Source organism: Hyperolius riggenbachi, chromosome 2 (genome assembly GCF_040937935.1).
Source record: "Hyperolius riggenbachi isolate aHypRig1 chromosome 2, aHypRig1.pri, whole genome shotgun sequence".
NCBI lineage: Eukaryota > Metazoa > Chordata > Amphibia > Anura > Hyperoliidae > Hyperolius > Hyperolius riggenbachi.
This window is the reverse complement of record NC_090647.1, coordinates 416410735-416438603: the sequence shown is the minus strand read 5'-3', so window position 1 is coordinate 416438603 and position 27869 is coordinate 416410735. Positions and strand designations below refer to the sequence as shown.

At 42.0% G+C, this 27869-nt stretch overlaps 1 protein-coding gene across 7 annotated transcripts in view; it reads left to right on the top strand.

The window, feature by feature from the left end:
* LOC137546880 (cyclic AMP receptor-like protein A) overlaps positions 1-27869 on the top strand; it is an 836868-nt gene that overhangs the window by 211870 nt on the left and 597129 nt on the right. For all 7 annotated transcript variants that reach the window (XM_068269866.1, XM_068269867.1, XM_068269868.1 and 4 more), the window contains one exon: positions 8265-8325. In XM_068269866.1, coding sequence (XP_068125967.1) covers positions 8265-8325 — 61 coding nt within the window. The remainder of the gene's footprint in view (positions 1-8264; positions 8326-27869) is intronic.

The following is a 27869-nucleotide window of genomic DNA, read 5'->3' as shown; positions in this document are numbered from 1 at the left end:
GGGCCCATTGGTATCCGTTACAAAGGGTGCTGCAGAATCACTGGGGGATTTTGTTGTTGGATAAGAGAATAAAAAAATCTGGTAGGGGAGAGACCATATAAGACAGCGAGAAAAGCCCCCAATTTAAAGAACAAATTGGTGAGATCGGAGTTTGCGAGTAAAGAGAAGGAGACATGGCTTGACAAGTTTCCAAATGTGTGTAGCCTGGTGGAGAGAACTAAAATATTCATGAATGCAAAAGGCACTAGGTCCTTTGAGATCAGGGACAACATAAATTGTAACTCAAAAAGAGTCGTTTATTGCATAAAGTGTCCGTGCAATTTATTGTACATTGAAAAAACCAATCGACGATTGGGTACACGGATAGGAGAACATGTGAAAAATATCGAGAAAGCGGAAAAGGATAGTCCACTGGGGTCACATTTTGCACGTTACCATAATAGGGACCCTACGGGATTACGTTTTAAAGGAATTGTTAAGCAGAAGGTGTCACACAGGGGAGGTGACATCGAAAACGATTTGTATAAAATTGAGGCAACCTGGATCTATCGTCTGGGGACACGAATACCAGACGGATTGAACTCTGGCCTGAATATGGTGTATTTTTTGAAATAGGATAGGGGGTATAGTGAAGAAGGAAGGGAAAAGAACAGAGGTACTCTCTACCTGATATTGTTGATATATGAATATGATTGGAATTAGAAGTGGAAGAAAAAGGAGAAGACCTATCATGCCTTGCCCTTAGTGTGACAGACTCTAAGATGGTGGATCGTAAACTGGGAGGAGCTAGTCAGCCGGAGATGTGAGCCTCTAAAAGGAGGTGATGCTGCAACAAGAGCCAACCCCGTGGGCGGGGAGAAACACGTCAGTGGGCGGGGCAAGGCGGACCATGTGAGCGCTCACTACCCGGGATGCCGGGCCGCACCAGGAACTCCCCGCAAGTGAAATGTGAGAGACCGGAGCAGCCAGCGCAAGTGAGGTGATGCAGAAATAGCGTCGGGCTGAGACATGTATAGGAGCCCTGAGCGAAGCTCCCTCTGAAGATTGCGGCAGAAGGCCTCAAGGTCGTGAGTAATAATAACACTTGGAGTCACACGTTGTGTTATACAGTGCAGAAGAAGAGAAAGTGACAGACAGAAGTCTGGGTTACAGGAGCTGTTGAGAACTGTGATCTGTGTTGGGCCAGTTTCTGGAAAAGGACATTAGGGGAATGTGAGGTTAATTGACATACCAACTGTGGCTATACCCCCTATTACTGGAGAACTGTACAGGTAGTGAATGTTTCTGGGGAGAAAAGGACTTGACCAGTGATCACAAAAACAAGCTTTAAAGTGACAGTGCACTGTCAATCAGCGTGTGAGTGAGGAGGCCTCGTGGTGTGCGCCGGGTGGAGGGCCCACAATTGTCCAAGTATGATTGGAGAAACCAATTGATTTGCATAGGCTGAGGCTGGGTGATCAATATGGTAATAAGCCATCATGTGGACAGTGGGTGAACATTAGTATAGCTCACGTGATCTAATGGTTTTAGGATTTTTAATGTAGTGTGAACCATGTTTGTATAATAAATTTTGCAGGCTATAATTAAAAGATACTAAGCACAAGTAGACACTCTGGTTCATTGTATTTAGATTGAAGAAATGAAAAGGTCAGGCTTAACTCCCTTGGCAGTATCCTTGAGTGTGGCTCCGGGTTACTTTACACTGCAATGAGCGGTAACACCAAGTTACACTTGTACAGACCACGAGGAGGGCAAGATGCAGAGTGCTCAGCGGGGTGGAAAGACTGGGATTGTGGGGTGTTGGGGAGTGGTGTGCTGGGTAAATAGTCTTGGCCAAGGATCCTGGGCCATGCTAACGTGATAAGTGTTCTCTGTTTGATGACCTCCAATCTGGATTCCGCCCCAGCCACTAACCGAAACTGCCCTATTCAAAGTAGCTAACGATCTGAAAAAAGCTATATCTAAAAGCCTCTACTCTATTCTCATCTACCTAGATCTTCTCACCCATATGCATTCAGGGTCTTGCTCTCTCCTGACTTTCCTGTTATCTCACAGATAGGACCTTCAGAGGCATCACCTCCTCCCCACAACTACTCACTGTTGGAGTTCCCCAAGGCTTGGTCCTCGAACCTCTCCATTTCTCTATCTACACTTATGATCTTGGTCAGCTCATCATTTCCTTTGGCTTCCAATATCACCTATACACAGACTATTCCCAAATCTACCTTTTAGCTCCTGACTTGGATGCTTTAACAGCTTATGTCCTCAACTGTCTCCTCCTGCAATCTCATCTTTCACGTCCTCACAATATTTACAACTTAATATGGACAAGACTTAAATGGTAATCCACCTCACAATTCAACACCCCTGCCTTAAATCTTTACAACCTAGGTCCTTCTTATCTAAATAAACTTATTTCCAGATACCATCCTACATGCAATATCCACTCTACTAACAATATTCTCCTGTCAAGACTTCTCTCAATCCTATCACCTCCTCTGGAACCCCTCCATCAACACATCCACCACTCACCCATGCTAACCCTTTGTAGGTGTAATCTGAAAACTCTCCTTTTCAGGAAAGGATAGTCTCCTACCGCACAAACCTGGCTGGCTTCCTCCAATCAGAAGCTAAGCCATGACCCAGGAGCATTTCCTGGGTTGCTGCTTAGCTTCCTATTCTAGGGAGGTAGCGAGGCGGAGGGAGCGGGGCTGTGCTACGCTATGGAGCAGCCAGGGGAGGCGATGCTGGAAAAAATTGACAGGCTGACGGGTAAACCTCAGGCTAGCAACAAGCAGATTGTCGCTAGCCTTGCGATGTTTATCAGGGGGGACAGCAGAGCCAGGGGAGGGGGAGGCTCGCAGCGGCAATACAAGGGCACAGAGGCACATCGTTGTGCACAGAGCATGCCTCTGTGTCCTATTAAGATTTAATACATCCACCTCAGGTTCTCTTTAACCTCCTGGGCGATAATCCCGAGCTGAGCTCGGGGTATATCGCGCAGGAAGATTTCTCAGGCCCTGGTGGGCCGATTTCATAATTTTTTTTTGTTACACGCAGCTAGCACTTTGCTAGCTGCGTGTAACTTCCGATCGCCGCTACCCGCAGCGCCGCGCAGCCCCCCCCCCCCGACCCCTTGCGCAGCCCGGCCAATCAGTGGCAGGCAGCGCTGAGGGGTGGATTGAGACTCCCTCTGACGTCACCACGTCCATGACGTTGGTGACGTCATCCCGCCCCGTCGCCATGGCGACCGGGGAAGCCCAGCAGGAAATCCCGTTCTGAACGGGATTTCCTGCTTACTCTGATCGCCGAAGGCGATCGGAGTGGGTGGGGGGATGCCGCTGCGCAGTGGCTATCATGTAGCGAGCCCAGGGCTCGCTACATGATTTAAAAAATAAAAAAAAAAGTGCTGCGCCCCCTCCTGGGCGATGTAATTACCATTGTCCAATAGGAACGTTTAGTATATGCAAAAGAGGTGAATATGCAAACATGCAAATTGTTTCAAATGGTCAGCAAACAAATTGTGGCTGATGAATGAAAGGAGGACAAATTGTTAGTGATGGCTCGAACTGTTTGCCGATGGACAGTTCCCGGCAAACTACTGTGTTCCCGTTTGCATTGCCAGGTGAAACACATGGTACGTTTGACCCACCCCCCATAAATCATCATGGAGCCAAAATTTGTCCCCTCACTCCAGAGTCAGCAGGCACATGGCAGCCAATATCTCCCTCCTGGACAAAACCCCACTATAAAAACACTTGCATGGCAACCATTTTACACTCTGCCTGTGTGCTGTTTGAAGCAGTGTAGAGAGGGAGCTGTGCTGCTGACAGACAGGGATAGCATCCTGATAAACCAACAGCAGCACTCAAAGTGACTCAGAGAGGAAGTAATAGAATATATTTATACATACCTGGGACTTCCTCCAGCCCCATCTGCATGGATCGCACCCACACCGCCGTCCTTAGCCTTCTCTATCGCCGGTACTGGGTCCCATAACTTTGGCCAGTCGCGGCCAGTTGTACGCATGCGCAGTGACTCCCTCCGTCTCTCTGGTGCCTGCCTTACACCTGCGCAGTACGAAGGGAGCGCATTGTGCTTGCTCAGACTGGCCCTGACTGGCCTAAGTTAGGGGACCCGGTACCAGCGATAGAGAAGGCTGAGGACGGCAGCGTGGGAGCAGTCCATGCGAATGGGGCTGGAGGAAGCCCCAGGTATGTATAAATCTATTCTGTTACTTCATCTCTGGGTCTCTTTAAGGGCTGGTTTATTGTTATTCTTGCTATTGTTATATTGTACTTCTGTGTGTCAACTGTCCAGTGCACTGACTTTAGCTGTTGCACACAGGTGTGCATACTGCTGCTTGTGCTACAGTACCTTCTCTAAGAGCCCTTATAGAGAGGAACTAAAGTGAAAATAATGTAATAAAAAAAGTGCTTCATTTTTACAATAATTATGTATAAATTACTTAGTCAGTGTTTTCCCATTGTAAAATCTTTCCTCTCCCTGATTTAAATTCTGACATTTTTACTGCTGGCAGGTGATGTCCATGGAAGGAGATGCTCTTGCTTTTTTGGCAGTTGGACCCAGATGTAATAAACAGCTGTTATTTCCCACAATGCAACGAGGTTCACAGACCCGTCACACTGTGGGAGGGATTTCACCACAATATCAGCCATACAGAGCCCCCTGATGATCTGTTTGTGAAAAGGAAAAGATTTCTCATGGGAAAGGAGGTGTCAGCTACTGATTGGGATGAAGTTCAATCCTTGGTCACGGTTTCTCTTTAACCTCCTTAGCGGTATGCCCAACACTGTGTTGGGCATACCGCGCTGTGGCCCCAGGAGTCCCCCATGAATAAATAAATGTTCCTAATAGCTGTAAATCCTTTAGCTAGCACTAGACTAGCTAGTAAGAGCCTCCGGCACTCCTGGATCCCCCGCGATCACCCGGTTTATACATTACCCCCCCTATATCCATCAATCGCGCAGCCTCCCGGCACAGCTCCGGTCTCTCTATGGGGAGGATCGGGTTTGCTCATGACGTCATGTGCAATCCTCCCCATAGAGAAGACTGGAGCTGTCCCTGGAGGCTGCGCGGATTGCTGGATCCAGGCTGGGTAATGTATACACGGGGGAGCGGCGGCGATCAAAGGGTGCTGGAGACTTCTAGCTAGCCTAGTGCTAGCTAGAGGATTTACAGCTATTAGGAACATTTTTTTTTTTGTAATCGGGCAAAAATTGACAAAACCTCCTGAGCGGCATAACGCTCAGGAGGTTAAGGGCTGGTATATTATTTTTCTTGCTATTGTTATATTGCTGTTCTGTGTATCCACTGTGCACTGACCTGTTGGACACAGGTGTGCACACTGCTGCTAATATTAGTTTCTTTCATAACAGCCCTTAAAGCGGAACTCCAGTGAAAATAATGTAATAAAAAAGTGCTTCATTTTTACAATAATTATGTATAAATGATTTAGTCAGTGTTTTCTCATTGTAAAATCTTTCCTCTTCCTAATTTACATTCTGACATTTATCACATGGTGACATTTTTACTGCTGGCAGGTGATGTCAGTGGAAGGAGCAGACCTCCCTGATGATCCGTTTGAGAAAACGAAAAGATTTCTTATGGGAAAGGGGGTATCATTGGGATGAAGTTCAGTTCTTGGTTTACGGTTTCTCTTTAAGGGCTTGTTTATTGTCTTTCTTGCTATTGTTATTTGCTGCCCTCTGTGTCCAGTGCACACATTAGCCATTGGAGACTGGTCTGCTGGTCATAGTAGTGCATCGACTAGATAACCCAATAACCCTTCATTACCAAATCAAATCAAAGATAGCTTTATTGGCATGACCAAGATTCATTACAGGTATTGCCAAAGCAAGGGGAAAAGGAGGACATGGGAGGGGTTGGGGTAGGGGGACAGTGGCTAAGCAGTTTGTGGACATTTTTTTTTTAGGTTTACAGTACCACTACTGGACATCATCTAGTATCCACTACTGCACCCTGTATTAGACCTCACAGGCAGGGCCTATATTGTGAAGTGATTCTTGCAGGTAGGACAAACCCATCTGTCACCTGATTTGCGCAAAGTGACATTGTTTCTCAAAAAAAAAAAAACGGAGTTTCCAGAACCACTGGCATAATCTAGTATCCACTACTCCCCCCTGTGTAAGGCCTCACTGGCAGGGCCTATATTGTTAATTGATTGTTCCAGGTAGTACAAACCCATCTGTCACCTGACCTGTGTGAAGTGACATTCAGTGTCGCAAATAACCCCCCCCCAAAAAAAAAATAGCTGAATGTCCAGAACCACTGGCATCTAGTATCCACTACTGCATTTTAAAGTACTTCCACAAATTTAGGAATGCAATGTGATTTCTGCCTTTTAGAGATTAAAGCACGACTCTGCATCAACTATGCAATTTTTTTTTGCGAGACTTTTGACATGGATCCCCCTCCAGCATGCCACCATACAGGTGTTAGGCCCCTTGAAATAACTTTTTCATCACTTTTGTGGCCAGAAACAGTCCCTATAGGTTTTAGAATTTTCCTGCCAATTGAAGTCTAAGGCGGTTTGTGTGGTTTGCCGGTTTGTGAACGTTTGTGGCAAATTGGATGTTCGCGACATGACTACAGATTGCCCTGTAAGTATATGTAAATTAGGTAGATATTCAAAAAAAAGTTGCTGCAATAGGTTTTAAATGGCTAGCAATTCAAACCATTTGTGGCTGATGAAGGAAAGAAGCGCAGATTGTAAATCCCCAAGTGAGAAGGTCAGGTCCACTGCATTTTTTTGGAGGGGGGAGGGAAGAATGGTGTGGGAGATTCTCAAGAGTGCATAAACCAGATAACCATTTTCCTCTAGATCACTATTTATTGCTCTTCAAGATTATGTGAATTATAACGCAATTAAATTAGGACATTCACTTTTTATTTTATTTAAGCTTTGACATATTACTCAGCGCTGTACAGAGTATATTTGTCACTAACTGTCCCTCAGAGGGGCTCACAATCTAGTCCCTACCATAGTCATATGTCTATGTACAGTATGTATTGTGTAGTGCATGTATTACAGTCTAGGGCCAATTTAGGGGAAGCCAATTAACTTATCTGTATGTTTTTGGGATGTTGGAGGAAACCATAGTGCCCGGAGGAAACCCACACAGACACAGGGAGAACATACAAACTCCTTGCAGATGTTTACCTGGCTGAGATTTAAACCAGGGACCCAGTGCTGCAAGGCGAGAGCGCTAACCACTATGCCACCGTGCTACCACTTACTTTCATGCAAAAAACATGCAACCCACCCAGGGCCGGTTCTAGACTTTTTTGCTGCCTGAGGCAAACTTGGTAGGATGCACCCCCACCCCAGATTTAGAATGATCGTACAGCACCCGACAATTTACTCTGCTTCATTTAATGTTCTGACAGGACATGCCGCAGCTCAACACAATAGCACACTGGCTGGCTGTAAGTCTGTGACAAACTGCTCACCCTCAGCCACTCCATTCCTCCTCAGGAATGTACACACAGTACAAAAATGCTGCCCCTGAAATCTCTGCGCCTGATGCAAATGTTTCACCTTGCTTCATGAGATAACCAGCCCTGAACATACCTAATCCACATGGAAATGTGTGTATTAGCTCAATGCATACAGTTTAGTTAAATTTTAAGGTGTACTCCCAGTTTAGCAATAATTACTTCAAAGGCAAAGATTGTTTAATAGGGAGCCAATTAACAGAGAGCCAATCAACAGGCTTCTATAGATTATATAGATGGATTGCAGGGAGGTTAAATCCAAGAGAAGTTTGAACCTCAAATGGCCCATCACATCCTCCATTAGGTCAGCCCCATACCTGCAAATATTTATAAGCGGCGAGTTTTGAGAATCTAGCTAAATACATATTTTTGTAGAAATGTTTGAGATCCATTTCCTGGTTCAGACACTGGGATACCTAAATTGAGCAGTGAATATCCAAATTTTCTTTGTATAATGATTAATTTGAATTGTCACCTCTACATCTAGACCACGGCAATTTATAAATCTCTACAATTACATTTTCTGATCTGCACCCATTTTCAACTGAATGGCTCAGGATACATTATTGCTAGATAATTCGCATTGCAGCCAGGGAACTATCATTTTTTTAAAAAGAGATCAAAAGGACCGCCACCATTTTTACACCAAATCAGTGTTTATATGTTGTATTAAACATTATAACACATAATTATTGAATAAATTACCTATTTGCTTTCTTTGGTAGGGTGAGGTGTTACCAGATGGTGTTCTATGCAATTTCCAAGCATGGTGGCTTACATATTTTGGTAAGTAATTTCTTTTGTCCACAATTATGTGAAATGGAAAAATTGTAATGCTGAACTTTTAACTGCTAAACCTTGAGTGTACAGCATGTTTTCTAATGAACTTCATAGACTTTGGAAGGTGAAGGCAATTTGGTAATCGGACAGAATCAGACAGCCCTAAAAAAAAACCTGTGTCACCAGAGAGAAATCGTATTGTTGTTCGAATCTGGGTTTCTTTATTCGGAAAACAGCTGTTCCGCGGAAAACTCAGCAGTTCAGCACCATTACTTGGAGATAGAGACACTATGGCCACTAAGAAATATATGAGATAGACCCAGTCATCTGCACAATTTTGTCTATGCAAAAGAATTCAAGTAAACTACAATGTCCTTAAAACCAGGAAAAGGTTGCTAATTGCTAGTTGTTCCAGTCTTTCAAAACATTTGTTTATATATTAGTCCTCCACCTAACCACCACCTTTAATTCCACAGAAGACACTACAGTGCCATCCAAACAATTCTTGGGAGCAAACAAATCAGTTATGCCTAAGCCAGATAATGTTCTAAAAGTATTTTCAAACTAAGGCCAGTTTCATTGATTAATGTTGACGCAAAGATCCTTGCAAATATCTTTTCCCAGATATTCTTCCTCTCATTGCAAATATATTATTCATTGCCTCCTAAGTCTTATGAAAAAAAATAAAACAAAAATAATGAAAAAAACATTTGGATCCATCCTGAAATTAATTTTTTTTTTAAAGTTGTGGACTCCAAACATATTTTTATTTAGGGAACTTGGTGGACCTATGTAAGATACATTATTCATTTTAGTTTTCTATTGCACTCCTATATATTCAGGGATCCAGTTACCCTGCAGTCTAGATGATCTTTATCCCTTGGATGTATAGCACTGCTGAAAATTAATCTATTTGCTTCTTTCTTGTATGTAAGAGATCCAGAGACAGAACAATGTCTGGCACAATAGCTTTAATTGCATGTTACATACGAACTTTATACCACGACTGCTGCTTAATGCTGATGTACTGAATATGCACTTTATCTATTCGTATGTAACCAGCAATTAAAGCTATAGTGCCAGACATTGGTCTATCTCTAAATCTCATTCATAGACTTGCTCTGCCTTCTTGAGCACATAGCTTATGCTGGGTAATGTACTGCTCTAATTAACCCAATTTTTTTCACTTTGTATAAAGCTTTGTCTGAGTGCTTGCCATTCCTCTCATTTGGTTTCTTATATGCCAGTTTCCCTACTTCTTTTAAAAGCCTACTTCAGGGCTGGTTCACACAGACGGTTCCCCCGTTGTTTTTGCCAATGTTGTGTTTTTGTGTTTTTTGTTTGTTTTTTTACAGAACCGCTTACATTCAAAATGAATGGAAGCAGTTCTTTTACTGATGGAGTGCAGGTTTATTATCGTTTACCTTCGTTGGTGCGATCGCCACGTTTGTGCACCCCCATTTTTCCAGATGTAGCCTGCACCATCTGTGACCCCAATCGCTGTTATTTAACAAAATACCAGGAAACATGCTAACCAAATGCTGCACAATGATGGTAAACAACCTACATACTGTAGTTTCCAAACTTTTGGCAGCCAGCGCAGAAAACTAAGTGAACCTACCACCCCTGGAGGATACCGTGTGAACCGGGCCTTACCAGATTTCACTTTTGAACAGAATTCTCTACAGGTGCCCTCCCTCAAATGACAAAGAACGGGTGGTATTTGAATAATGCTTTTGGCACCGTTCAGACTTGGAATCTTAAAACGCAATCACAATCGTGATTTTGCATTGAGATGTTTGTGATTTTTCTGCGACTGCATTTTGCGATTCTTATTCCAGTGTATCAGAACCGCAACACAATTGCCCAGCAAATGCTGCATGCATCACGTTTGCGATGATCGGAAATTCACAATTATGCTGCAGTGTGAGTAATCCCATAGGATTACATGTGCTGCAGTGCGTTGCTGATCACCGGCAATCAGTAAAGTGCATAATGCAGGCTGAAATCACCTCAGTGTGAATGAGGCCTTACTGATGCTCACTTAGCAGGTCTCCCCTAAATGTTATTCCTTGTTAAAACAAAATCTTAAAAATCTCATTTATTAATAACACCTAATCTATATAAAAAGCTCTCGACAATCTCAGGCCTTCTAGCTGGATTTATTCTTTTTTTGCCCCTGGCCAAGTGTGTTGTGGCTCCCCTTTCTTGTGCAGCTGCACCCCTCCCATTCCACGTGTATCCCCCTCTTCCATGTGTATCATCCATGTACTACAGCCCCTTTCTTCCATGAACAGTTCCCTTGAGCATCTGTTTTCACTTTTTTTGTGGCATTTTCCATTCTCAGCTCCCTTTTCATATGTAGAAACCCCTCTTTCATGTCAAGGTGCCTCTTCATGCTGCAGCCACCCAAGGCCCAGGCCTTTGTGGCCTTTCCAAAAATCCGGCCCTTCCTCTTGCCACCTTTGATGTGATTAAAGTGATTTGTTTCCATGTGTCCCATAAAATATTTTATTCTAAGGAGATTGTTAAGAGGCCAACCTAACCCTGAAATTAGGTGGAAAGACTGAGAAAGAATTTGAAGAACATTACATTCTTTCTCAGTCTTTCCACCTAAATCCAGGGTTAGGTTGGTCTCTTTACCATCTCCTTAGAATAAAATATTTTATGGGACACATGGAATCAAATCACTGAACTAGAATACTAATACATCCTTTCTTTTTTGGGCATAGTTTGAAATTAGAAGCTTTATTCAGATGCAAAATAAGTCATCAAATGTTGGTAGGCCCTGTACTAGATTTTAAAGCAAATCTCTAAAAAAAAAAAAACAATTTGAACAGACGTGATTTCATGGCTGTAAAATTATTTAAACTCCTGTAGTTCTGCCTAAAATATATATTTTTAAATTCTCATAAAGTAATTTTAAATTATACCACACAAGATCAGGTCTTAAAAGTCTTAATGAAATAGACCTCTGTGAGACAGCAAAGAAAGTTTCCGTATGTTTAGGGTGAGCCGAATCAGGTTGAGGGCTGTGATCTTTCTCCAAACTAGATTTTTGGTCTCATCTGTTTCACTCAGTCAGTGCTAGTCCATGTGACTAACATAGCTTGAGACCCTATTCCCTTCTTAGTGGAGAGATTGAAGAACTAAGGTTAACATCTTAAGACGGGATGGAGTAGTACAATATCCTTGCAGAAACAGGAATCCTCAGTAAAAATATATATAAATGTATATACAATTTCAGCCAAAATCCATTGAAGAGATATGCAGACCTGCTTGTTTCCTTTTGTTTACAAACGCAAGACGCACATACTGCGTACACTGTACCCCAGCTGTAATGTCTCTGCATCAATGTGTGAAAGCTTTATTAACACGTCTATTCCTAATGTGCATTGTATGTGTTTGTTTTTGTAAAGAAAAATCTAAATAAAAAAAAAACAGAAAAAAGCTGTATCTAAAGCCTAGGGACTTGTTCAGATTGTCTTCCTTATGAACTCCAAAATAAATGATGCGGACCCTCCTATCCTTAGAGATTCTGCAATAATCACTAGGATCCCCAAAAGTTCCAGTGATGAGAACACGTTGAGCTTCCTTCTGGTTCCAGTTTGGCTTCTAACGGTGGACTGGTGTGTTTCATCTGGGAGGGAAAGTGGCACTCGCACCACTCACCTCCTCCCTTAACCACTGAATGTAGGGAAGATGTGGTGGAGCCATATCAATCAAATGCTGAGCCCAACATCCACCATTTTGCCAGTCTTTTAAGTAAGCGCATTATACAACACAAAGGGAAGCTCTTTCCACAGATACACTCAATGTGTTTGTTTTATTCAATGCATTTTTTAATTGAGAATTTAATTAATTTAGAATTGCATTCTTCCCTAAGTCTTTGGCCCTTCAGAAGATAGTCATCAAGACATGCCATTTGGATTTGAGAAGTATGTATTCTCTTTAAAGGCAACATACCTGGCACTTTTTAATTTTCTTTACTGTGGATCTCCCAGGGTTTCTGGGGGTTGTAGTCTTTTTCCTAATATTGGTTGTACTTGATGGCTGTAAGGCAGGGTTCACCACTATTAAAATGTGCTAAAACATGTTCACCGCCCATTCAGTGAATCATGCTTCTAAAATTTGCATTTTCAAATGCATGAAAAAATCCTTACTTCTTGCAGCATAAATTTGCACATTGCATGCCAATTGCCATTGACTTTCATTAGCTGTTGCACGCAAAAATTTGAACACAATTTGAGCACATAAACACAAATTTTAATGTGAAAAAAATGTTCCGTTTACTGCAATGATAAATGTGAATCCTGCCTTATTCATTTTTTTTTTTATAACTTTGTCTCCAGCTAACCCTATTAAAATGAGTGTTCTTTTTGAGTAAATCGTAGATGACAATTTCAAAATGTTATTTGATTTGTACGGAAACAGCAGTTCTATTTGTTCACATTTTTAATTTGTACACACATTTTAACGTATACCTTTTAGAACATGTTACATTTTCAATTCATGAAATTGGTAGTTACTTGCAAAGTGTTTTTTGCTGTAAGGGTAATTATAAGGTCTTGGAGCAGTGCATTCCTTTTTGACCCTTCATTACAAGCTACGCCAAGCATATGAGAATCCATAATTGCTAAGAAAAACAAATCTAAAAAAAAGGAAGTTGAGTCTAAACTAGGTGTAATTATTTTAAAATTGGGTATATTGTGGCTTAATTGCACAACTCAGTTCAGCATCTCCACGTAAGGTTATTGCAGTCTCGTAAAAGCATCGCTGTTCAGGGATGACATACAGCAACATTTGAGCAGTGAACAGCTCCAGCGAGAGGCTGCAAGCGCATTAACAATGTGGGTGGCTTGGTATTCATTGCAATCAGGGAAATCCACATTTCTTTCCAGCTGGGTTGAAGTAGACAGCGCTGGCTTGCTCCTGCACTAGTAAAAAACAATGCATACATTAGCAGGAAAAGGCTTTTTAACGTGTGTTCTTGTGGTTTGCCAAAAATGATTGGCTGTGTCATAATCCATATTACAGGCAGATATTGTGTCCAGCTGATAGACAAGCAGACCCTTATCTGTCCAGACCTTATGTGACCTATCATTAATCACTTACTGTATCAAATGTGTTTTTTTTTCTTTTTTTTTTTTTTAAATCCATTAGAAGACAACAGTTGCCAGCCGACCCTTGGGGTACTGAGTTAGGGCTGGTGCACAAAAAGAGCGCTTCTTAGCGCTTTTCAAAATGCCAGCGCTTTGAAAAGAACCTTGGCTAAATCCCAAACACTAATGCGGGTCCTGCAGCATTTCTGTGCTTTTCTGAGGCGATTCAGCCTCAATGTTGAGTATAGGAAAGTGGAAAATCACTTAGAAAAGCGCTAGAACAGAGTGATTTTGCAAGCGTTTTTGTTACAGAAGCTGTTCAATTCCAGCTCTACTGTAACAAAAAATAAAAAACGCTACACCAAAACGCTCCAGAAATCGCTAGGCATGATTACAAAATTGCTAGGGACATGCCTAAAATCGCTCTGAAAAAATCTCTTCAAAAAGCACTGAGAGTTTGCGATTGCACTAGCGCTTTTTGGTGTGCACTGGCCCAAAGTGAGCAAATCTGAAAATGACCTTGTTGTTTATGTTGAAGAACTAAAAGCACAAGTAGGAGGTGTTTAAAAACAAGAGGTATATCTTGTAAGAAGACTCACAGAACTCAAATTAAAAAAATATTTTTTTCACTGTTTATTGAGCACACGGTCTGAAATACTCAATAAACAGTGGAAAAAAATGTTTTTAATTTGAATACCTATTGTTCTTGGGAACCTCCTACATGTGCTTTTAGTTCTTCTACATCACCCCACTTAGTGAGGTGCTCGTCACTACAACCCTGTTTGTAGTGCAAACTTTTGATTGGAGCAGCGACCGAATCCTGTTACTAAAGGCCAAGTGGGGACGGTACTTCCCCACATGCGCACATGAGTGGTTGCCTCTGAAAACAACCCAAGTTTGTGAGTATATACTCTGATATAATATTCTTGGCCCATAGCATTACAGTATTACGCAATAGCGGGCTCCCAGTGTCCGTGTGTCTTTTTTTGTTTTCATTTGTTGTTTATGTTGTTTGTGTTTTGGTATGATTAAACTGAATTCCCCGGAAATGTACTATGCTGGTTTCTCTCAGCATAATAAATTAGCAATGGATATAATTATAGCAATTTACAGTACTTCATTACCTGTAATGTTGCTTTAAACTCAGTAGTCATAACACTTGGGTATCAATAGTTATAATGTAGAAGTCTGAAGAAACAGGATTTTGAGGCAAAAACCTATTCCTCTAAGAATGATTATTCATAGTTTTAGGAACAAAATCCTTGCAACCTACTGATGTCATCAAGAGCAACTCTGGCTAAATCTTTTCTTAATAATAATAAATATTCTAACATTTGTATAGCACTTTTCTCCTGTCGGACTCAAATCACTTGAGAGCTGCAGCCATTAAGGGTGCGCTGAGTAGGCCACCCTGTACTGAAGGTAGCTTTGGGGTTTCATAGGTCCACTGAAGTCCACCTAGTGGACAAATGGGGGAGCCCCAGCGAAAGCTTGAAGGATGCTTTTGCCTGGGCTCCATGGAAGACTGATAAAGTGGACGGTATTAGCAGTGGTCACGGCATGTCCCGCAGGTGGCACTGAGTTACCGGGAGTGCCATGCTAGCAGAGCCTGGCATACAGCATGGATGTTGGGTAAGTGCCCATCAGCCTGCTGGCTCTAGCGGCGAATGTCTGGTGACAGCAACTTGTGCATGTGCATCTCCCAGGGGAGCAAAGCAACAGTGCCGTGGTGCTGAAGGACAGCTCCATGGTACAAATGTCTCCTCTTCATTGTTGCAGGAGCATCGCTCAGGCAAATAGCTAGTATTCTTCTTAGTTATGCTTTTAACCCTCAGACATTGCTCAGATGAAACAATTGAATTTGCTAATAAATCCTGAGCAATGTGAGATAAGAAACTCACATGTTTTGAGCTTCTAATCACCTCAAATTACATAGTGCCCAAGATCTGTTGTAAACCAGACCTGGGAAGGTAACGGTTAGCCAAACTCCTCGTAAACATAATCACATGGGATAAACCTAATTCCAATGAAAACAATTCTCTCTTGAACTTATTATTACAGCAGAATTTAAGGAGGACATTAATAAAGCATATCTTACAGTTTTACAGGGCAGTTTTGTCATACAGTAACATTTTGTGATGTATAGGCATTACTGAAACATGTTGACATATTTCTTTACTTTTATACTATTCTTTCCATGTGTGAGGAATACACTAATCAAGTTTTATCACGTAATGGAGAAAGGATGATAATCAAGCAATCTCCTTCTATATTCCAAAATATGAGATGGAGACAGATGCTAGTGTTTCTAATATTCTGCATTACGCCCAGTGTAAAAATTCCCTGTTGGGGTGTTTAAGAACAAAATTTTCCCTAATCCCAAAGGATGTATTCAGTAGTTCAGAATGCCACAACAGCTGGTAGTTTAAAGCATGGAACAGCAGTTATGTGATTAATTTTCCTCTTTGAAATGCTGATCCACCAAAATAAAGCATCTATAACTGTGTACTTTTCAAATCTAAAATGCAACCTTCATTATTTTCTGGGAAATACATTTGCTTACTGCTTGCCTCAAAATGTTAGATTTCTGGTAGCTCAGGTAAACAATCGATATTTATCTGGTATGGATCATTTTCCTGCACTCACAACCTTGCTTCATATAAATAATAGATCAGATTTCATCATAAAGGGGATTCAAAATCTGTTCCACCACTGCCAATGCTTCTATCTGTGTGTCACTTGATGGAGAAGAAAGCCATGACATTGTCCAACACACATTGCTCTCATCGTGGCTCTCCAGCGCTCAAGCTGTACAGTACGGTTCTGGTCCAGTTCTCTTTTATGGCTGAAAGAGAAAGTTGCACTTAATGGGTACAGTAATTGTAGAAAGTTTTCTTGCAAGATTTAAAAAGTATCTCTTACATTAAATTTGTTATTTTGACTAATAGTATTCTGTAGTAGTTTCTGGATCTTAGAAAATGTATATGCCTCAGCGCTTGAGCTGTGTAATCCTCTCCTCTGTGGTGCCTGCAGTCACCCAATACTCACAAAACAGTGATGTGGCAATTACCAAGGTACAAGAACCACAGTCAGGCTATATACTTTATAGCACAAGGAGGTACACTTTAATAAAACCACATAAGATAAATTCAGTTAAAACAACAACTCAAATTGAGGGTCCATGCACACCGGACCCTATTGCATGAAATTGCATATAAAGTATTCCACTACGGGGCAGGAATAAAAGGAGCATGCGACAAGTTAACTAAATGGGCGCCATCATTGACGCCATTACAAAATAGCGGTCTTTGGGTGCCAGAGCGGAGATTTTGCAGCTATATATCAGGCATTGCGGGTGCCCTAATGTCGCTATTCTTCAGCGCCTAATATTTTATGGGATTTTCTAAAACTTTTTTGTGCGGTGTGATCATTGCACCACACCATGGCTGTGTGTGTGGGATAGGGGGGGTATGGTTGCATCCTTAAGTAGTTTGTGCGGGTGGCGGGATAGTTTTAGGGATTAGGTAGGTAGTGTGTGCGGGTGGGGGGTTAGTTTTAGGCATTAGGTAGGTAGTGTGTGCGGGTGGGGGGTTAGTTTTAGGCACAAGGTAAGTAGTGTGTGCGGGTGGGAAGGGTTAGTTTTAGGCATTATGTAGGTGGTGTGTGAGGGTGGGGGTTGGTTTCAGGCATTAGGCAGGTTGTGTGTGGGGTAGGGGGGGTTAGTTTTAGGCATTTAGACAAGTAGTGTGTGCGGGTGGGGGGTAGTTTTAGGCATTAGGTAGGTTGTGTGTGAGGGTGGGGGGTTAGTTTTAGGCACTAGGCAGGTAGTGTGTGCGGGGTGGAGTGTGTGTTTTATGCATTTAGTAGGTAGTGTGTGCAGGTGGGGGAGGGGGTTAGTTTTAGGCATTAGACAAGTAGTGTGTGAGGGTGGTGGTGGGGGGGTAGTTTTAGGGCTCTTTCACACCAAGACGTTGCGTTTTAGGGGACGTTAAGGTCGCATAACGTGCCCCTAATGCAACGCATGGTGGTGTTGAAGTTGGACGTCAGATTGAGCCGCGTTATGCGGCTCTTAGTGCGCTGTTTTCATTCTATACTGATAGAACGAAAACGGTGCATGCGTCAAAAGACTGTGGAGACCACGTGATCGGAACACTCCGCATCACGTGTTCACGCCAGCCAATAGTCGCACAAAGCGACCGCTCCAGGAAGTAAACACGTTACGTCAGCACAGTGCAGTGAATATTAATTAGCCATGTGGCTAGTCACAATAGCGGACTCTCCCCTCCTCCTCTCCTGCACTGAATATCACAGCATAGGGCCGCAGAGGACACAGAGCCATATCAGCTATATATAATCAGAATCTCAATAGCAAATACAACGGAAACGGCACATGCTTAAAAAACAAAAAAAACAAAAACACATTACTGAGCATTTGCAAGCAGTGTAACGCAGCAAAGTACGAGTATAACGCACAGCATGCTGCACTTTCATTAAACATGCAGCGTTATACTCTAACGCAACGTGTGCACTGTGAACCGCACATTGATTTTTTCAGTGCTGTGAGTTGGGCTGCGTTACAGGCTGCTGTAACATGGGACTTTAACGTCCCACTGTGAAAGCAGCCTTAGGCATTAGGCAGGTAGTGTGTGCGGGTGGGGGGGGGGGGTAGTTTTAGGCATTAGGTAGGTTGTGTGTGAGGATGGTAGTGGGGTTAGTTTTAGGCATTAGACAGGTATTGTGTGCGGGTGGGGGGTAGTTTTTGGCATTAGGCAGGTACTGTGTGCAGGTGGGGGGTTTAGATTTAGGCATTAAGTAGATAGTGTGTGAGAGTGGTGGTGGTGGTGGTGGGGTTAGTTTTAGGCATTTAGGCAGGTAGTGTGTGCAGGTGGGGGGGTTAGTTTTAGGCATGGGGTGCGGTTAAGGTTAGGTGGAGGGTTCTGCGTGAGAGTAGGAGTTAGATTTGGCCATAAATGAAAATGTACCGAAAAAATATCTGAGTCACCCTGCCTGGAATATAAGAAGGGTAGAAGAGACGTATGTAGGAATGGATGAAGAGGAGGCTACTCCTCTTGTTTGTTTGGTGTGTGTGGATCCCGGGTGGCGGGGAGGTAGTGAGATACTGCTCTAACCTATGGGTAAGGGGTGGGTCCTAGAGGTCCTTGCTTCACCATGTTAGTGTTTTTTTTTTTTTTTTTGCCTCTTCTCCCTCTCGCCTCTTGTGGGGGGGGGGGGGGGGGAGGGAGGAGGAGGATCTCCTTTTCTTCTCTTTTCAAACCATGATGACCACACAATTCAACTCAGGAGTGCGGCAGGGGAGAGACACTGCTGCTACTCCATTAGTTGAGTACTCACTAACCTGGGATTGGGTACTGAGTTTGAAAAAAAAAAAAAAAAAAAAAAAAAGAGTTCGATTTGGCCATAGTAAAATATTGGGTTTAATGTCGATATTTTACAATTTTATAGTAAAATATCGGTATTTCATAACAATATTTTATTTTCACCCCTAACTACGTCCCCAAATTTCCAGATGCCCTTAACCTTCCTGGCGGTAAGCCCGAGCTGAGCTCGGGCTATGCCGCGCAGGAGGATATCTCTGCTTCTAGTGGGGCGATTCGCCCCATTCAAAGTGCTGTACGCGCAGCTAGCACTTTGCTAGCCGCAAGTACAGCTCGATCGCCGCCGCTCTGCGGTGATCGCCCGCACGCAGCGGCGGAAGAGGGCCCCCGCCAGAGCCCTGCGCTGCCCGGACCAATGAGTTCCAGGCAGCGCTATGGGCTGGATCGGAGGCGTCTGACGTCAGGACGTCGGCTGAATTCCATGACGTCCTTCTGATCGTCACCATGGCGACAGGAGAAGCCAAACAGGGGAACGTGTTATATACGCGTTCCCCTATTTGCTATTGATGCCGGCGACGATCGCACTAGAGGGACACATGCGCCCTCTAGTGGTGTTTCATGTAGCTACCACTCTGGTAGCTTTACATGAAACAAAAAAAAATGGATTTCTGCCTAATTGGCAGAAAAAATTAACCGCCAGGAGGGTTAATTGTCATATGCATTCCACTAAGGACCCTTTGCCACTGCACTGCGATTTAGCTAAATTGCAAAACACTAGCAATTTTTGAATCGCTAGGCTTTGCTATTAACATATGAATCACGGTAGGTATTTACCAATATCGCGATTTGATTTTGGCCAAAGCGCGATTGTGTTTTATAACTTGATTTTGCAATGCAAGTGTATTGCGTATGCAAAATCGTGATCGCGAAAACAAAATTGTGACAAAAAGCAATTGTTAGCTTATAGTGCAGAGTTGTATGCGAGGAACGTGCATCTACAGAGCAGTCTGCAAATCCTAATATGAGTAAACTACTGTGGGTACTGCTCTAAAGATGTGCTTTCACTGCCTACAACTCTCTATTAACACACATTTTATACAAATCTGTACATTACTTAGCAGGTAAAACCTGCTTTAGTGGGGATTGTTTGTAGGGCCAAAGTTAATGCCAGGTATTAGATGTGCTTTAAACTGATTTTCTTACATGTGCTTTTTTCAACTTCCTTTATTTTTTACATGCGGGGAACAAATGGGCGGTGGGCAGCATTTTTACACATCATGCATCCAAATCCCCATAGCCATGCTACATAACAGCTCACTTGACAGTCACTTATCATAAACCTGCAGTCCTGTTGTGAATATATAAAAAAAAAATAGGGACCCTAGCCTCTAATTAATAAACAAACATAGGTATACCTACGAGCAGCTGGCCATAGAACATTTTACACGTTATTTTATAGACAACAGCGGAGTAATGGCAATGCATCTTAAAGTGAACCGAGCACCTTTTTTATCATTCAGGACATTTCTATAGCACATGAAAAATGCATGCCGACAATCTGTTTCATTATTAAAATAAACTTTCATTTTACCTTGTATTTTACATTCAAAGTAGATTAATTACCCTGTTTCAGCAGGGCTGCCCGGCCGTCCCCGGCCGCAGAGCTTTCAGGTTCCTAATTGTTTTATTGGGCTAAATACCAAGAGGTAAACAATGCTATTAGACAACAAAGGGGGTTAGTAATTAGGACTGTTTCTTCAAAGACCTAGTTTGTGTCAATGTGTCAAGATAGCATCTCTGACTTCTGTATATAAGGAATGTGAGAAGGGGAGGGGGGAACATGGCAGCTTCTATGCCAGGAGAGATTCCATTGAAAGAGAATGTGCTCAGTTCCCTTTAAGACCAGGCCACATCTAAATGACTACAAGCAGAGGCGTGCAGTGCCCCCTAGAGGCAACATACACACTAAAGCACTAAAGCCCTAACTAGTCTCTAACTAATTTATTATTGCTTGGGTCCCTTCCAAAAAATATGGTCTCATTGCGGTGGTAGGGTCCAGTACGGAATACTTTGCATGCAAATTGTTTTGGAAGCTAACATCCTCCATTAATTTTAATTTTGGTGCAACTGTTTTGAATGCAAGAAACACACCCTGCCTATAATTAGGCTCTGCACACCTATGCTGGTAGTCATTCAGATGCAGCACTGCCACCCCTCCCGGCTGTCTAAAGGAATGTAGATTTCAATTACCGCACCGCACACTACCGCCAATCACGCCATTCTTCAGTCGCTGCAAGCCACTTACTAAGACGGCAGAGCTCTGTGAGCCAGTCAGGAGTGGATTTAATTGGCTCCTAACCCCGTGATCACTGTGAGCTAATCTCATTGGCTTACATTGATCACAGGGTCGGCTCCTGACCAGTTTGCAGAGCTCTTCCTTCATAGCGCCGGCAGAGGGAATGAGCTTCAGCGAGGGGAGAGTGGTGTGATCCGCAGTAACAGTGGGTTGCCAGTATTCTCCAATTTTTGTTAAGTGGTTAAAGTGAACCTCAGGACTAAAAATCGACTCAGCAGCACTGAAAAGGCTTGGCGTTTCTTTAACAGTTTCACAGCATCAGAACTTTGTTTCTCTTATACAAGCCTCATTTTTAGCTGCACAGAAGAAAACTGCCCGGGCTTTTTTCCCCTGATGCTGTGCAAAGCATGATGGGATTTCTGATGATGTTGTTCTCGTTCTGCTGTTTTGGTGCAATTTTTTTTTTTTTTTACATTTTGAATTTGACATTTGAAGCCTAGCGTGTGCAGCTGGGAGGGGTAATCAGGACACAGGACAGTTGGAACTGTGTCTCACGCTCCTTGTCACCTCCTTTCAACCAAAAAGATGGCTGCCCCCATGACAAAGATGGCAGCCCCCATGAATCACAAACATTTGCCTGTTCTTTTAAAACAGGGTGGGTAAGAGATTATATTACCTATCTATTCTAATTAACATAACTAATGTAACTTGATGACAGTATGTTTGTTTAGGCTGAAGTTCCCCTTTAAGGAGAGATTATGTAGAATAAAGTTATCATGTCTAGTAGTGGAAGTGCAAGCATGCACAGTACTGAGGTCACCTCTTGGCTTCTATACTAATGAAGGAGACCTATCACAGTTATATTGAAGAAAAGTAGCATCATGGAGATCTCCACCTTGGCTTACATTGGAGCTTACCGGTCTTGCTGATAAACCCTTGGAATGGTAAATATTGATGCAGTGCATACAATCATTTTTTTTCCTTTTATTCATTAATATTGAAGTCCACTTTGATATCTGCATATAGCAATTACAAATTGGTTCCTCATGTGATAATGCCGTCTGCTTGCTGCTGCATCAGGGGCACAAGAGGGTATACACGACAAGCAGTGGGTTGACACTTCTCTATTGCTTGGAAAGAAAATGGTATACGTTGTACTTCCCCCTTTAACAGCATGAGTACAATTTTTGACACAGCATCAATTTCTATTTTTAATTAAAATAATTTCAGCTAAACTCTACAATCTTAAATGTGCTGAACTGACGAATGTAGATCTGTTCAGCAGAATAGAATTCACAATGTATAATTTGGAAAATTTTTATAAGTATAACGTTGTTTTAGCTTTATTAGTATGCTGCAATATACATTGTGTGAAATTCAGGAGGGAAATGTGTGGTGTTCATTTCATCAGTCTTGGGCCTGCACATTAATCCCAGGAGGTACGGTTCTGGATTGCACCTGTATTTCAACCAGCTCTGAACGATTTCTTGGTTTTATCCACAGCATATAAGCTGTATACTTACATATGTGATTTCCTCGAAGAGTGCAGGATGTGCTTTGCATCCACAATGTTCCGTGTATTACAGCCATATGGGCACTGGATATATCTCCTGTCTGAAATTGCCTAAGCAATTTATTTTTTCTGTGTTGCGCACTAAAATCATTCAATGTCATCCCCAGCACCGCCTTATTTATCAAAGCTGTATTTCTAGGAGATGCAAATAATTATGTTCGTGCCATGCAAATTTCTCACCTGCATCTGCCTGAGGAAAAAGGCGAACACCATAAATGAGATACAGCCTTCATTCCCCATGTATGGCTTCTGAATTTATAAGGAGTGCACTGAAATAGGAGGTTTATGTACAGGCGTGGAGACCTGTCACAGAACAGAGATATTTAGAATCCTAAATTTGCTTTATTCTTAAGTTATTTTGGGAGTCCCAATGCTTTATTCACTGAGATTTGCTCAGATTTGAAAAACAAATTTACAGTAAAAGTGACTTGTTTTGTAAAATCAGACATTTCTTATTACTGTGTGAAAAATATCTGTACATTAGAATGTCTTCTGGCTATTGACCTGTAGCGGTTACGGTCACTGTTATTAGTGGTTGCTAGCTGGATATAGAATTGATGTTATTCTCCTAAGATCAAACCCTACCCTTGCTATATATGGTCCAGTACCAGAATCTCAGTGACCAATAGAAGCTTTCACACTGGGAGGGGAAACCTTCCTAATGCTGGGGGCACATCTGGCTGTCTAGACTGGGGGGAGGTGGAACCTTCCTAATACTGGGATCATATCTGGCTATCTATACTGGGAAGGCGGCTACCTAATACTGGAGGCACATCTGGCTATTTGTACTGTGGAAAAGGCTGCCTAATACAGGAGGCATATCTGAGTATCTATACTGGGGAGGGGGATTGCCTAACACTTGGGGGCACATCTGACTATTTATACTGGGTGGGCTACTGATACTGGGGGTACATCTGGCTTCCTTTGCTCCTTTGCTGGGGTAGAGGAGTGCTGCTTAATACTGGCACATTTGGTTACATAAACTAGGTTGGGGGAGGAGGGCTATCTGATACTGTGGGCACATCTGACATGTCACATGTGAGTACAGCAGCAGTCATGCTCAAATTTGACTCAATACAGTGGCTGCCTCTGCAGCACCTGTGCCCTGAGCGCTAACACGCACCCAGCCGGTGCACAGGAGTAGCTGACCAGAGGTGAATTCACAACTTTCCGCTTTCCGTGTGTCAAGGTTTGCCTTGAAAAATGTCAAAGTCGCCAAAAGTGCGAAAATCATTGGAAAAATCATGTAGTGGGTATGGGCCTTTAGAGAGTGAGCCTTTGTATACCGCTCACTTTAGGTTCCCTTTAAAGTTTTAAATATACTTGTTCATCAACACCCTGTGCTGGACTTTCTTTGAAGGATGTGGGCAGTGTTGCAGATTTCTGCCTTCAGAGCGTAAACTACATTTGCATAATGAGTGCCTCAGGCTTAGTGATTTCCATGGCATTCTCAAGGTTTTAAAAAGAGCTGTGCCTGCTTTAACTTCTGCTTTAAAGAGACTCCGTAACAAAAATTGCATCCTGTTTTTTATCATCCTACAAGTTCCAAAAGCTATTCTAATGTGTTCTGGCTTACTGCAGCACGTTCTACTATCACCATCTCTGTACTAAATCAACTTATCTCTCTCTTGTCAGACTTGTCAGGCCTGTGTCTGGAAGGCTGCCAAGTTCTTCAGTGTTGTGGTTCTGCTATGAACTCCCCCATCCAGGCCCCTCTCTGCACACTGCCTGTGTGATATTTAGATTAGTGCAGCTTCTCTCTGTTCTATTATCTTTTACAAGCTGGATAAATCCTCCTCTGAGCTGGCTGGGCTTTCACATACTGAGGAATTGCATACAGGCAGAGCTGTCTGCACTCTGCAGGAAGAAACAGCCTGACACTTCAGTGGAAGATAGCTGCAGGGGGAAAGAAACACACAAATGATCTCTTGAGATTCAAAAGGATGGCTGTATACAGCCTGCTTGTGTATGGATGTATTTTCTATGTGTGGACATACTGTACATCAATCTACTTCCTGTTTTGGTGGCCATTTTGTTTGTTTATAAACAAACTTTTTAAAACTGTTTTTAACCACTTTTAATGCGGCGAGGAGCGGCGAAATTGTGACAGAGGGTAATAGGAGATGCCCCCTAACGCACTGGTATGTTTACTTTTGTGCGATTTTAACAATACAGATTCTCTTTAAAATGGAATTTGAGGTGGTCTTTATTAAATTACCCTTGATAATGGTGGTTGAGGGGGGATTGAATTATCTTTTAAAACTGCCTAAACTCTAACCCAGAGTGGCTTCTTTACACGCTGAAGCTCCTTCTCTGGAAATTACTTTCAGCTGATCCTTTATTGAAACCGAATGCATAATAAGCAGACCTAAAGTTACAGTTTATTACAGTTTTGGTGCGCTCTAAGCAGAGTGAGCAGGTGACATGTTTCCTCGAACTGTTAAATTGAAGATAGCCCTTGCTGGTAATTAGGACATATTATTAATTCTGTCATTGATTTCTCGCAGTGGTAAGTTTCTTGGCTTACTCAATTAAAACCAGTGTTATTTAATGAGCCGCTGCTAATCCCAATCAATATTCTTTACATTGAAGATTAGTGTGGTTTAAGGTCACACTTTCTCCAATTAACAATTAGCTTGTCAGTTAACCTAATACTAATGATAACCTTATTCTCCCTGAAGAGCAACACATAGAGACCCTCACCCCAATATACATTTACAAGATTTAGGGCTGATTGTATTTAATAGGAAGGAAACTCATTTAAAGTATCTCAGACCTAGAAAGAGAACAATGAAAATGAATTGCCTATATGTAAAAATATGATTTGTGATCGATGTGTAAATGGTTTATAATTACATTTACTTTATTACATTTTAAAAAGTGCCTAAATTATAAATTGCAGTTTGCTTTTAACTTAAAACGTTGGCAAGATATATTAAATCCCACATAATAAAGTATAGTTTTCTCATCCCCAGAGTCTGTATTCAATATATGGGCTTGAAATCCCCACCCCCTGTCGAAAATCAGGTCCTGGCCATTTTTTATCTTTGCTAGCCATGGGCCCAAAGGATGCTGAGGGATTGATGTCATGACTCCACCCCCCATGTCCTGCTCCCAGCCCACATCCTCTATGAAAAGGGATGTAATCTGATCCAGGCAGACTACTGCTGTACCAAAACCAGTCTGGGTCTTATTCAGTCCGGGCCCACAGAGCATGTGTGGGATTTCACATGCATATTTGTATGAAGGGGAGGGCACAAGGCTAGAGGGGAAGACACAATGCTGAGGGTGTACTTACAAGGCATCAGCATGATGAGAAAGATGGAGGTGCTACTACAGATATAAATGTGTGGCTGTTCTAAACACTACAATGTACCAGATATAAACTTTATATTTCCAATCCAGTAAAACTGAGTCAGCTGACTCAGGGTACCTGATCTGCTGGATGCTTGTTTGGAGTCTATCGCTAAATGTATTAGAGACACAGGATCAGCAGGGCTGCCAGGCAACTGGTATTGTTTAAAAGGAAATACATATGGCAGCCTCCATATCCCTTTTCACCTCAGGTTCCCTTTAAAAGTCAGAAAAAACAACTACTGCTCCACATGACCTATCAGGTGTAGTGTAAACTAACCCTTAGACGACTTTTTTTCTAATTTATCCAAGTGCATCATCTTTCATTGCCTGACACATGTTTCATGACCTACTAGCAGCTTCCTCAGAGGCCCAACATGAAACAATTTAAGTATGATTCATAAATCTCGTAATCAGTATGATAGGAGTTAAAGAGACACTGAAGCGAAAAAATATATATGATATAATGAATTGGTTGTGTACTATGAATAATTACTAGAAGATTAGCAGCAAAGAAAATATTCTCATATTTTTATTTTTAGGTATATAGTGTTTTTTCTAACATTGCATTATTCTATAATATGTGCAGATTACACAACACTCAGCATTCAAAATGAGTCTTTCAGAGCAGTCTATGAAGTAATGAACTCTACTCTAGCAGAGGAAAAGTAAACAGTTCAATTACAGTTGAGATAATAAAAGTCAGATAACAGCCCTCTCCACGACTAAGTTAGTCGGAGAGCTTAATAGCTTTTTTGCATAGAGATAACAACTGGAGTTTCTCAACTCTTCCTGTACTGGAAACAATTAGACTGATGTATCTGATCTTAATGTTTTTTTTCTTAGCTGTACTACACATACAAATCATAATATCATATTTTTTTTTTCGCTTCAGTGTCTCTTTAAGCTTTTCTAATCGTATGCTTGGCAGGGAGCTTTTTTGTTATAAAAATTCTGATTTTTATCCTTGCATTCTTTGGGTAGACAGATCCTATAGCAATGTAATACAATGTGGTGTCTCGCGGTGCCCAGGATAGCATGAAGTTGCCATTCCACGTGTACTAAAGCGTATATTGAATATTACAAAGTTTGAGGTCTTGTATTCTACTTCTGAACCTTCTGTGGTGAACTAAGAAGAAGGGAGAATTGTATTTGTGACCAGCGAAGAGCTGCATCTTGGGGCAACTATTAAGAGGTATATAACAGTAAACTGATGGGTTTGTACCAAGTGGGTGTGACAGAATAAACAGCAATGAGGGCATCTTGGGCAATTGTCCCATTATTTTTGCTGTTGATCAGGTATCAATAGATCACCTGGGGCTCCAGTTTAGCAAGCATTTGGGACTTGGTTCCTTACATCTGGGCCTTTGAGGCTGCTTGTCCATGAAGGAATAAATTATTATTATAATGTCATAACTGCAGAGTTACCAACTCCAATGGGCAGTCATGATAGATGAGAGCATATAAAGGCGTAGAATTACCTTTAAAATTGTTACTGTCATAAAAGATTACATTACAGAAGAACATCCTCCTGACAAAAAATACAGCAAAAGTTTGAAGGAACACTTAAAATATCTTCAGTATGGGAACACTTAAAATATCTTCAGTATGTACTTAAAATATCTGCAGTATATATACCTTGCTTTGGATAGTTTGGATAGTTTGTCTGCACAGGGGCTAATATTTAGTAAGCTAATCCATGTGCTATGACTGTACATAGACAAGAAGACTTTTCCCCGCATGCAGTGCAGCTTAGGCATTTATGAGTAACAAGATTCTGTGAACTGTAGGAATCGCGCCATACATATTAAGTGATACATCATTTTAAGCAGAATAGCTTTAGGAAAGCTGCCATTCCTAACTAAAGAGAAGACAAAAAGCATCTGCCT